Source organism: Rhipicephalus microplus, chromosome 5 (genome assembly GCF_043290135.1).
Source record: "Rhipicephalus microplus isolate Deutch F79 chromosome 5, USDA_Rmic, whole genome shotgun sequence".
Classification (NCBI taxonomy): Eukaryota; Metazoa; Arthropoda; class Arachnida; order Ixodida; family Ixodidae; genus Rhipicephalus; species Rhipicephalus microplus.
Genome location: NC_134704.1, coordinates 128,753,291 through 128,766,613, shown reverse-complemented (window position 1 = coordinate 128,766,613; position 13,323 = coordinate 128,753,291). Strand labels below are relative to the sequence as shown.

The 13,323-nt window shown below is 46.6% G+C and overlaps 1 protein-coding gene across 1 annotated transcript; it reads left to right on the top strand.

Annotated features, from left to right (window-relative positions):
- Nucleotides 1-4,476: 4,476 nt before the first annotated feature.
- LOC119174237 (innexin inx2) lies at nt 4,477-12,036 on the top strand. Its single transcript, XM_037425067.2, has one exon. The coding sequence runs from the start codon at nt 4,724-4,726 to the stop codon at nt 5,807-5,809; it is 1,086 nt and encodes a 361-aa protein (XP_037280964.1). The 5' UTR covers nt 4,477-4,723; the 3' UTR covers nt 5,810-12,036.
- Nucleotides 12,037-13,323: the final 1,287 nt, after the last annotated feature.

Below are 13,323 nucleotides of genomic sequence, written 5' to 3'. Positions count from 1 at the left end.
CCTTACAAGCTAGGGCACACTCTCCCGGGCAAGCCTATAAACAACATGATTGTTTTGATGCTTCACGGAATTTACGAAAATCTTCTGCAGTTAGCAAGTACACAGATGTGTACATTTAATATTCCCAACTGAACGTTTTGTTCGTTTCTTGCCGGACTACATGGCATTCAAATAAAACGATGGAACTCTTCAAGCGGCATGTGATGCAAGGCTGATCATAGCATACAGCATTGTTTTTGCTGGAGGCGAATGTGACTTCTCTGTACAGGCTGGCGCATGGTCATCGAATAAAGGGTGTGCGTGGGAGGAGGGAGGGGGAGCTTTACTGAAGCACTTCTCGCTTCTCCGACTGGCCTCTCTGAGACCTCTATGATCAGAATGCAGAGCAATAAAAACGCATAAGGGGGGGGGGGGGAGATAAAGGAAGAGGTCGTCTTATGCCCACACATGTATGGTCAATTAGGAAGGCGTGATAGGTTTGTGATTAGACTTTAACACCTCATTACATTCGTACGCTATGCTCAAGAAGTAGACTCAGCATATAAAACTGCGTGATGTGATTACACCTGCTGTGCATGGGGTGTAATGTTGATGTATATGTGCCAACAGGTAAAAAAAGCAACGAATGTGTAAGGCTTTTTCAAAATTAATTCTCGTCTGTTTTCGTGGCAGCAGGTCATTGCTTTTAGAGTCGTGCAGTAGCGTAGCCACAATTTTGTGTGTGGGGGGGGGGGGGGGCGGGGAGGATGTGGCGGCGAGGGAGGAGGCTTTAATGATACTCTTGTGTGTTTTTGTGCAAGACTTTGTACGTGTTGGTGTAAGTATTTAAATAAAAATTTTAAAAATTTGTGAGGGTGATATTGAAACAACCGTTTCTGTCTACACCACTAGTACCGCCTTTACCTAGCTATTGATATTACGAGGAGCATTTTAGAAGTCGCAGCACGCGGCAGCGCCATGGTATTTCTTTTACGAGTCCGTAATTTGTCTTGACAACTATCACTTTGCCGACGATCATAATAGGCGTGGCGCTGAGAGTTAACCCGTTTAGTTTCGCCTATCATCTCGTAATGAGAGTAGAGGCATGTGTACGGGCGGATAACTTGCACATTTCATCTCAAGTGTGTGTCCCACATCATACTACTATATAGAAATTTGCAATGGTGGTTCGGCAATGTTCGGCCGAAGGTTGACGCAGAATAGTAAACCTTGCTGATGGGGTTAGTACAAAAAGAAACGAATAAGAAGACAAAACTTACTGCAGATTCATGAGTGGAGGCTGATGATGAATGCTAGGTACTAAGGTCCACAATGTCTGCGTTCAAGTCACCGACTAGTATAAAGGACAGACAGATGGGTGAACGGTTGCACGGAAAGATGCGAGGACGGATGGATTTACGGACATACAGATGAACCGTGGTCTATTTTAAACGTGTATGCGTGCTATGAACGCTCTATATGCGATATATGTCACACTTCTGTTTCAGTCCAACGGAAACATGTATGACAATGAAGGAGTCAACGGACATCGTGAAAACCTAAGGAGCTTAGCTTCTGAAAAAAAAAAAAAGTCACAGCTTTACCGGAAAGGCAAAGAAGCAATGAACGCGATAGCAACAAATTGAAAAGTCACGCACAGAATGGCAAGCAGATCGAAACATGCCCCGCGTTCCTCACGCACAAATGACGCACAAAACATACTCACGGATACGGATTCACGCTATCAGCGTCTCATTTGTTACTTTGCTGTGTCTAAAAAGCGTGCGCTTTTCGCAAAGGGAGACTGCAATGATTGCAGTGACCTTTGTGCACCCGGTAACTACAGCAGAATTGTTCCAGGTAAAGCCCGAGGCCAGCCAAAGCGTACGAACTTCCCCTCCTCGCCGCCGTGAGATAAGGGTGTGTGACGGAGCATTGCGCTCCCCTTCTCTAAGCCGGGCAGAGTACGCGTATGAGATAAGAGCGGGCGCCGCCGCACGATGTGGTGACGCGCGCTCATTGCGCCATCTTGCAAGTAATGCTGAAAACAAAATCCCCCCCCCCCCCCCCCTGAGATGCTCGTGAGCAGCGGTAAGTGGTAGATATAGGTAGCATGCCGTTTGAACAGAGGAGGATGTGCTCCGAGGTGGCTTAGTGGTTAAACTTTGCTTTCATGACGCAGAGGTCCCACGTTCGATTCCGCGTGCCGAATTGTTCTTTCTGGGTTTCTTCTTTCTTGCGTTTTCATGTATATAGATACGTATACAAATACAGTGCATGACATCGACGCCGACGTCGACGCAAAATCCAGCCGAGAGTGTCCATATAATTGCTATCGCAATGAAGAAGTTATAACTTGTGTTTGCTTCTAAGCTTTCTGAAATGATTTCATGATTTTGCATTCCTGACAGGCTACGAGGTGGGTCGTTCTATACTCTGTTTACACTTAATAAGCACCCCTGTCAGGCAGAAGTGCTTCCTCACGACGTTTATTACGTTCAGCAAGATCTGTTTTAATTCATTCATTCCTCGTGACTTTGCCGCTCATCTCGGTATTTAGGCGATAAGACGACTTGGTGTCCGTGTGTTCTTTAGTTGTTCCGGCTTGACTTAGAACGATAAAAAAAATATGAGGCATTGGTCTGTGGAAGCTACTTCCGAAAGCAAACGCGTGATAAATACAGTGGTTCTATAATTAGGGTTTTAGTGCGTCACTTTGGCGAAATCCGGGGTTCTATTTATCTTCCATTTGCTCAAATGCCCAACAACGTTGCAACAGAATCTGAGAATACACGCAGACCGCGGGATCAAATCCCGGCCGTGGCGACTCGATGGAGGCGAAAATGCTTGAGGCCCGCGTGCTTAAATTTATTTAGATGCTCGTTAAAGAGCCTCAGGGGCCCAAATTTCCGGAGCCCTCCACCACGGCATTTCTCATAATCATATCGTGGTTTTGGGACGTTAAACTCCTAGAATTATTATCAAAATCTGCAAATAAAACAAAGTTTTCGCGCTCAAAGCTGTAACGCCGGCACTAAGTGGACTATCTCATTCAGATCAGTGAAACCCCCAAGCTACGCTGAGAACACACGGCTACTCATTTAACATGTTCCTCGGAGTCACTTATTATTTTGTGCAGCGATACGTTATCTGAATGAAGGGTACGGGAGCCTTCAACGGCATATGCTGAATAAAAATGATGTGTCTTACCTAATACTTATTAATATGTGCAACCCACCGCAGAGATATACCAGACATTTATTCGCACAAATATAAAACGTTTTAGCGTGCTCTTTGAAGCAGTGCAAACGTGGTTTTTGATTTCCAAAAGGGCTCGTGACATCTCTACGATGCGTCATGAGTCATATACGCATTTTTCAGTGTTACTACGCGCTTTCGTGCTACGTCAGCTGTTGGTTCATTGGCGTTGCTACGCAATTTCCAACGCCGGATGAACAGATGGCAAAATCGCGGGCGTAATTGCAACAGGTATCAAAACAGTTTTCCACAAGGCAGCTTCGACAATTTGACAGACACCAGCTGAAATAACACTGCTACTCTTCTGCTGACAGGTGTCGACAAACGGTCATGTTTGCTTCTTCATCTTATTAAGTATCCATCTGTAAAAATTACGCGAAACGAAACATGCAACCATGTTTATGATCCAATCGCTCGACGCCGCCACTTGCACGTGCCTTATCAAACTTGGGCGCATCAACGATGCCGAAGAAATGCGGCCGTGTGACCGGGGCACCAAAACAAACAACGCCAAGAACGGTCCCGCCCGCAAGAAGCGACGTGGTGACGGCCCGCTCCGCCGCAGCCGACAGTTCGCCAGCACGGAATTTCTCGGGCTCTGCGTGTGCTCCTCTTACGACCTTGGTTACGCATCGCTTGGCGAGGAGACACGGCGCGTTGTTTTAACGAATGGCGCCGATTGCCTCGGCGCTCAAGCCAACGCACGCCGAAACGTCACACGTGCTATCGGCGCTTTAATGCACGTTTTGTCAGGCCGTTTCCAAGTGACGAAATCGACCCGCGCCACGCAACGAGCGGGCGGCAACAAACCATCGGCGAGGCCCCCCAAGCGCGGGCAAACCGCTGGAAAGTTGGTGGACGACCCCTCCGTTTCGCCCGCCCTCTCCGTCGTCCGAAAACCACGCAGTCGGCGGGCGCCATTTCCAGGGAAGAGAGAGAGCACCAGATTGTCCTACAGTATCCTCCGAGCTAACCCCCCCCCCCCCATCAGCCGCATCCCCCCTTCATTCGCCCTCCTCGTGTGGGTCGGGGGGAACCCCGCTGACTAGAAAGGTTCGGGCCGTCTCATCCTCCCTCAGACAACAGCCTCTGCGTTTCTGTATGTCTCCCGAGAGAGGAGGAAGCGGGCGACGCGCTTGGAACGCACAAAAGTTCAAAACGAGGCGCGCTTCTCGCCTGATCTCGATTGGTTGTCGCTGGTCACGTGGGCATTCGAAGAGCGTCATGGTTGGTTGCGTGCGGGTACGCGGCGCGCCAACTTGTCCGCTGCTCGCCGGCGAGGCCGTTCTCTTTTGACAGCTGCGTCGCTTCGGCGTACGGCGGTTTGCGTACTGCGCGGAAGGGAAAGCCTCGCATCGCCCTTTTTGTCTCGCAGTCGGCGGCAAGCGTGCTTCTTGTGCGTCGCCGCGCCGCTTCAGCAACGAACGAAACAACTGTGCCTTCTTTCTTTTAGGCGGCCGCCGCCGAAAACGAAGCCTTGCCAGCCATGGATAAAATATTCGGAGGACTGAAGAGTCTCATCAAGATCGAAACGATCGTCACCGACAACCATGTGTTTCGGTTGCACTACAAAGTGACGTGCGCTCTTCTGATCGCCTTCAGCATCCTGGTCACGAGTCGGCAGTACATCGGTGACCCGATCGACTGCATTAGCAAAGACAGCGTGCCGACGAGAGTGTTGGACACCTTTTGTTGGATCCACTCGACGTTCAGCGTCAAGGATGCCTGGAACAAGAAGGTCGGCGTCCAAGTACCCTACCCGGGCGTGGACAAGTACACTCCGGGCGAGCAGCGAGTGTACCACGGCTATTATCAGTGGGTGTGCTTCGTGCTGTTCTTTCAAGCGGTGCTGTTTTACGTGCCTCGCTACTTGTGGATCGCCTGCGAGGGCAACAAGATCAGCACGCTCGTGCTCGACCTCAACTCGCCTATTCTGTGCGACGACAAGCGCAAGAGCAGCCGCAAGCTTCTGGTCGAGTATTTCATGAACCACATTGGTCACCATAAAATGTACACCTTCTACTACTTCCTCTGCGAGATCCTCAACTTTGTCAACGTCATCGGTCAGATCTACCTCATGGATGACTTCCTGGGCGGCGAGTTCTCGACTTACGGCACCAAGGTGCTCGAGTTCACCGAGTGGGATTGGTCGGTGCGCTTCGACCCCATGATCAAGGTCTTCCCGCGACTAACCAAGTGCACCTTTCACATGTACGGTTCGTCCGGCGACGTGCAGAAGCACGACGCCATGTGCATCCTGCCCATCAACATCATCAACGAGAAGATCTACGTGTTCCTTTGGTTCTGGTTCGTCATCCTCGCAGTGCTCTCTGGTCTCGTGATTGTGTACCGCACGGTGCTGTTCATCTGGGCTCCGGCCAGGTTTCACGTGCTCAAGTCCCGGGCGCGTCTCGTGAACGTCACCTACCTGGAACGCGTGCTGGACCGCTGCAAAGTGGGCGAGTGGTTCCTGCTCGATTTGCTCGCCAAGAACCTGGACCCCGTCCACTACAGGGACCTCATCTCAGACCTAGAAAAACACTTGGAAGGCAAAAGCCTCGAGCTCGTCTGATTGATTACCTATCCCCAGTTGTCGTCGTTGTGATGTGTCGTCTATAGGGTTCGTATAGAATTTTCTACATTCATATCAAGCAGTTTTTTGTACAATGTAGGTGCAGTTTTTCATTACGATCTTTATAAGCGTTTTTACACTGCTCACTTTACTCGCGAAAGTGTTCTAGAAAAATGCAGAATGGACAAAGTTCCGGTGCATCGCGTAACAACAGGAAACGCTTCCCGAATCACTTGGGGGGCATTCGCTTGAAGCGTTGACAGCGGTCGATATCGCGAACGAAGCTTTTCGAAAACGAAGGTTTTGAGGTTAGTGTGTCGCTACTTGTAGGCTGTTCCGCCGCGTTGGAAAGTAGACATTGCTCACAGGGAAATCATTCGCGGCACCACCGGCTGTCGCTCTATCCAGTGCCTTATACATTCGCTCATCCTGGCCCCGTTAGCGGCGTGATACCGCTGCCGACTTCTCGGGTTGCATCCTGTAGTCGCCATTGCTAGCTCACCTGACACTGCCAAGCGGAGATCGATATACGAGGCGCGCACCGTTGCTGGGCCCGCGCATTCCATGGCGCCGAAACGTCCTTTCAGCGGCGCCGCCTTTGGGACGTGATGCTCGCGTTGTAGCCAGCGACCGTTAGGGAACGATCATAAGGGTGAACGCTGTTCTTTTACCGTTCCTGGTAGATTAAAATGATTAAAAAAAAAAAAAACACGTTCGCCTCGCCATGCCGTTTTGCGCGAGCCGTTTTTCGTGCTAGTTGCTCTACCAATCTCATCTGTTTGACTGACGTAGAGACTTACCATGAAGGCAGTAGCCTCATTGTATTCGCTTATCACTCGACAGGAGCTGGTTCAGTTGACTGTTACCGCAAATAGTTACTTGTGGTGGTGATTCCCAGATAGCGACGTTCTGCCAAGGTGTATGCGGTAACGCATTCCTTTTGTTTGGTTCGTTTCGCCTTTGTTTCTATCTCGGTCTCTGCGTGGCCGTGTGCAGTGGTTGAACAGAATTGTTTCCGGGATGGGTCACCGGAAAAATATAGGAAATACAAACTAAAGCATGCAATACTGTCTGTCAGTGGCGACGTCAAGCCGAGAAGCAGCTGTCGGCGCGGCTGCTCTTGGAATCAAAGAAAAAAAATAGTAATCTAATATACAAAATCGGAACAGCGTGCTTATAATTCTCCTTCAAATAGCGCTCTTCCAAGTCGCTATGTTTTCAGCTTTTCGTTCAGTGCCCTCAAGATATCGTTGATGTCCCGAAAACAATTGACTCGGTAGTTTTACCGTTTCCATTGGCGAATGCCGTGCAAACGTTTGCGTCGCCTTCATAGTTACGCTAGGCTGCCGTCTTTCTTTTTTTTAATTCTCTCGCGCGACCTTTCCTCAAAACTAGGAAGAACGCATGATTCTGAAGGGTGACGAAAGATTTCGCCTACATGCACTGACAGAAAAAAAAAAAAAAAAACGTGCAGCACTTCGTTTCGTGATTTAGCAGTCATTGCTCCGTGCCAAAAAGTAAAAAAAAAAAATAAAAAGTTTCGCCCTGGCATATAAAGGCGCGTGATTTAGTTTGTGTGTTGTTTTCTTCGTTGCCGACCTTTTGTAAGGGCCTCCTTGCGTGACGCTGTCTTGGTAGGGTTCAGTTCACGCAGTTTTCCAGCCCATGTGGGACGCGGCGTGACTTTTATTTCGCCTCGCTTCTCACCCAACCCCTCTGCCCTTCGTACAGGTTTCCATCTGTTCCGTCAGCCGTTTTCTTTTCAGTTTTTTTTTTTTTTTTCGTTTACGTGTCTTCTTCGTCATCGCAGTTCACTGGTATAGAGGCACACATAACCGCTTTGAACGCGTGAATAAGTTCAAAGTGACAAAAAAGAAATTGAAAGACGTCTTTTCTTGTCGCACCTGGGGTCTCGTTTCCCGCCGCCGTCCCGGGCCCCCGCATCCTGTTCTGCCATACTCATTGTCCCGGACAGGACGCCGAGAGCGATTCAGCGGCTAGGCCTAAAAAGCGTGCAGCAGCACGGCATCCGCTGCAGTTTCCCTTGTTCGGTGTCGTTTAATGAATCCGTGTGCGAGATCGCAATCAGCCTTAGCGCCGTGCTCGCTGCAACGTGCTCGGCGAGGGAGAGGATGCGAGACCGCGCTCACTACGCGGAAGCGGGGGCCCTTCACGAGACGCATGATGTTCTTTTTGGATGACGCAATGGCGTCAAGGATTTCTTGCGCCCAAGGTAGCCGACTGACGGTGAATCGTGCTTAGCCTGGCGTCACGCGCAGCTCCTTCTGACCCGAACGCGCCTACGCAAGGCTCTTGGCTTGCCACTAAACGTTCGTATCGTAGGGGGACAGCCTACACACTTTTCCGAATCCAGCGCACGCGACGGAAATTCAGTGCGCGCAGATTACTAGTGGGCGTCGAGACAGGTATTCGGCCGTTGCAGAAACCGGGTTTTTTTTTTTTTTTCTCCATCCGTGGCGCAGCCTCTGGATGGCTCTGTGAGGGGCAAGTGATATGAATTGGCGTGCCTTGGTCATGGCGAGGATGGCATGAGATAATGCGGAGTAGCCATCGGCACCCAACCGGGAAATGCGAATTCACTTACTGGCCTTTGTTAGCAGTGCTTTAGTTATTGTGCCAGACGAAGCAATCTTTCTTTCTTTAAACCTAATCGCCACTGCGGAAGCTGCGAGGGAGCAGCGTGAGAAAAGTGTGCAGAACGGACACATTCTTTTTGGTGATGTTGAGGAACTGTACTGATGCTTCGTTATTATGAGTTGCAACACAGTGCACGAACCTTTCTTGCTTGTTCTTGCTTTGCAGACTTTAAAAGGTCACTAAACTGTAAATTAAAATATGCGAGAAGACAAAAAGAAAACTTAGAGCATAATTTCTAGCATCAGTAGTGGATATCTGATCGGCAATGACTTTCAGTTGATGGTGATAATAAACTCAAGGATCAACTCCAAACATGAACTATGGTGGTAGTTCGTGCTCCAATGTAAAGGGCACATTCCTTTTCTGAGTTTGCAATACTTTCCATGTTGTAATAATGCACTCTGTGTTATGGTCACAAAGCTGCCTAGAATACACTCACTTGAGGCACTTTCATTTGCTCTTGCTCTATCAAGTGTTTGATGTTTGCAAGAAAGAAGCTGTTTGGTAATATATGGATGTGCAAGGAATGAAGAGATGCATAACTGTAGATGCCTCGGAGTGGTCAGGATCTGATATTTTGTCACATGAATTGACATGTTCAAATAAGACAGCTGGTTTTGACCTGCCACTGCGCATGCCCATTTGCTGAGATGCTGCAGTTGCAGACATGCAAGCAGCTGCTCTGTAATACCACGAAACGTTTTGACGAATAGAACAAATATTGCTTATCAAATTCACCTCTTTTAAGAGCCTGTTGGATAGCTCACATTTTCTCCAAATGGGTCTCGTGCCCTTGCCTGATCACTCCATGAGCCAAAGTGTCAAGATAGCTCTCTCTGTGCTGTGGTTGTCATGGTTGTTTCAAAGTCATAAACAAGTCATATCCTATAGCGAAGACATGTCATAGACTGTTTCAGGCAACTGTTAGTTTGTGTGTGCACAGTTCTACGAAGAAAGAGTGAACCCATCCATCATTCTGGAACCTTGTATGAGTGTAGTTGTAGCTCACCGGAGCTTTTATGAGTTGTCATTCATTTAGTTGAGCAAAACAAGTTCTTTTGATGCTTTATTTAATTTAGTGCTGGGGCTTCAAGGAAGTGTAGCACCTCTGCAATGTTCGGCCATTGGTTTCACTGCCAGACAAAATGGCATTAGAACCCAGAAGCACTCCTTTGCTCATTTATATTTCATTTTAGTGACTTAGTACTGTTGCCATTCACAATTTTTCTGCTGGTTGGGGGAGGAGATTACCTGATGTATGAAAACACTAAACTAATGTTCTCACTTGATTTATGCTTAGACTTGACTTGAATTAGTGTTAGCTCTTATAATTAAGTTATGAATTAGCTGTAAGAAGTGAGACTGCAGTGGGAAAAGCTGAAATAGGTTCATAGAGCAACAAACAAAGTGGAGACAATCCAGATGTTCTTTTTCTTGTCTAACATGTGTGCATTGTGTGACTGACTGTGCTGTGACTTCAGCGGGCCCTGGAGTAGCTGTTGGATGTGTAGATTCTACGATCTTTAGTCATTTTAACACCTCATATCACTGTCGAAAGGTGTTGAGGGGACTTCCATCATCAACCTTCTAACTTCAGGTAGGCCTTCCACGAACACTGCCACTTTTTCCAAAGTTACAGCCATGTTTTGGATAGTGTGATATTTCATACTTCAAAAAGAGGGAGTGGAATGTAATTCATATAGGTAGTCTTAATCTCAAAAGCCTTTGGTGTGTGTCTCATCAAATTCTCAGTACCTGCAATACCGAAAAAGTGGGTGCGGAGATTAGTTCATGTTATCATTTACCATGTAGTGCACTTGTCTTGCAATTAGGTAAAGACTTTGAATGTTTGAAGGAAATGTTTGCTTTGGTTCTATGTCTGCAATGAGCGAGTGAACTTGTTACGATGTATGCTGCGTCCTGGTGAGAGCTGCTGTCCTTGGAAATCGTTCATGGTAGGTGGCAAGGTTTCTTTACTTTCATAAACTCATTCTCATTCGTGTATCCAAGCAATAATCAAGGACCAAGTGGTGCATGTTTTGTGGGCTCCAGAGCTAAGCTTCTAGCTCTATTGTGGTTTTAACACAAATTTTCATCCTCCAAGATGTGTGACCAGTATCCGAACATTCCCAACACAGCTTTCTCGAAAAGCTCTGGCTGTTATGCCGTACACATCATATCGTAATATTGTGCTGAGTTTTTAAAACTGGTATGCTGCACAAATGCCAAAAGTGAAAGGAATAATTGGCATCGCGAAGCAGTGAGGTCGTTGTTCTCCCAGTGACATATGTATAGTTCTCCATGTTGTTATTACATTTCGATAGTTGATGTGTTCCATTTCATTTCATTAAGGCACAACTACTGTGACTCCATGAATATTACCCAGTGTATTTTGAGACATCTTTAAGCATGTGGGAGAGACATGCCTTCTTTGCCTTATATACAAAAACTAACCTGCCAGTGCTCAAAAGTAGGAAGCAAGGTTGTACAAGACTGCGTGACAAATCTCAGCGGGAGTTCACTTGCGGGAGTTCCTGTGAGCATTGATATTGGGTGATGAAGAATGGCAAGGAACTGCCTACTGGCTCTGTTACATGCTAATCATATCTCACAGACAGGGTGATGCATTTTTCGAGGCGTGTTTTGTAACAGATTGCCGGCATCCCTGTGTCGTTGAAAACAAGAAGTTGTGCAAATATCATGTGCATATTGCCGAGTGTTCGTGAGCATACTTGTTGACTGACGCTTCTTTTTTTTGTCTTTTTATGAAAAGTTTGCAGAAATTACCGTTCTCGAAAAGCTATTGCGAGGAATGAAGGGATTCGTTTAACAGCAGATCAAGCTGTGGAATTACATGTGGCTGTGGTTTATTTCTTGTTTGGGGTATGGGTTTCTTTGAGTCTTGTTCACTGTGGTTCTATTTATTCGAATGACAAGTGGCATATCGTATATGTGTATTGTCTGTACTTTTTTGTTCATGTTTCCCACGTACTCATTTCCTCTGACCAGAGCAAAGCGAGCAATGTAGTTTTGTCTCCCATTGAAGCTGTCCGAAAAGTTTTTCATTTAAGGAACAAATGTGTAAGTCCTAAGCCAATGCAGCTCAGGTGGTTTAGTTTTTTTATGTTGTAAGTTTTTTTATTTGATTCCAAGTTTGAACAAATTTTTGGGGGGCAAATAGCATCATTCATTGTCTGGGGCTAGTAAAGCTTTCTGGAAGCTTTTCATTATTTACTTTTTTTATGTACAGCAAAAGGGACCATTTTTTCCTTCATAACATATCCTCCTTTATGCTTGGTTTGTGCAAGCAATATAAATAAACACCTGCAATATGCCTTGCGGTCACCAGTATACATGTGCTGTATGTGTTGGTAAGATTTTAAGAGTGGAAGCAAAGTTGAGCGTTGTGGTTGTGTATTGTGAATTTGTACATGGTTTTTGGATTACACACAGTTTTCTATATGGAGACTTGTACTGTCATGCAATGCCTTATAGCTCTGCATGATTTATGCTTTCCTCAATGATGGATGTTTTTTTCTTTGTAATAAAGAAAAAAATTGTGGCAAGCATGTGACACTCTCATTTAGCCTTGTAAATCTGCACGTATTGAAAACATTGAAGCCAATTACTTGAACGTGCTGGCATAAAGGCTATGGGATCTTCGTAATTGCACAGCGCAAGACTACGAGTAGTTATGACCTAACTACAGAAGTCTTTCATAACTACGTAGTCTTGCGCTGTACAAATATGTTGATTCCCAATCACTAACTAGCCCAGGCACCTGTCTATCATATGGGATCTTGCTGCTATGAATTTAGCCGTGTATATAGAACCCTGCGTTCTGGCTTCTTTTCTTTAGTGGTGCAGTCATTCACTGGCAATTCTTTTAATATGAGAAAACATTCACCGAAATAAAAAAAAATTACATTATGTCTTGCTAAAGGGAACCTCGTGTAGATGCAAAGCAGCGGGCATTAACGCTTACACTGGCGGCGATGTTGGCGCTCATCGTGGCGTTGCGCAGGAGAGAAACCTGGAAAGGTGCAAAGGACGCAGTGATGGATCGCGGTGTTTCCAACTGGAACATGCCAATCGCTGCTAATGGGCAATGAGAGACAGAAGACTCAGCTTGGACGCAGAGTCCCACAGTCCACGTTTAATGAATGTGCACGCTGCGAATTTTTATTGTTCAACAACGCACAGAAGAAATCTCCCACCGGCACTGCTTTGGAGGTCTATATCCATTGCCTATTAATTAATTAATTAACTTATTCATGTACTTATTTTACCTTGAAGGCCCCCAATGGAAGGTGTTTTACATAAGAGAAGGGCATATGTACAAAATCGTTCTATGATAGGTTTGAACATAATTGGGTCAGATTGAAGCACTGGTTTGATGGGAAGGCCATTCCAGTCCCTTGATGTGAGGTTGAAGAGGATCAATGGGAAACAGTGTGAGCTCGAGGGGGGGTCTACGATCTTTTCGTGGTTGGTCCGGCTTGAGTGGCGTTGTGCGGAAACAATGAGGTCGACTTGGGGTAATTTGTGGAAAAACTTGTGAAAGAGAGAAAGGCGGGGAACTCCACGGTGTGATACAAGATTGGGAAAGTTTGCTTTGGATTTGAGTTTCGATTAACTAGAGTCATAGGAATAGTAAGACAAAAATTAAACGTACGGTACGACTCTGTGAAGATTCAATCGCGTTAATGATTGAATTAGTGCAGAGCCGGCACTGATTGAAAATACCGGCTTAGTACTGTATATACATACTGTATATTCAGTGCAGCGTACTGGGTGGCCAGTGAACGGTTGTGCAGCGTGAGAAGTCGTTTTTTTTTTTTAAATCAAGAAACTCG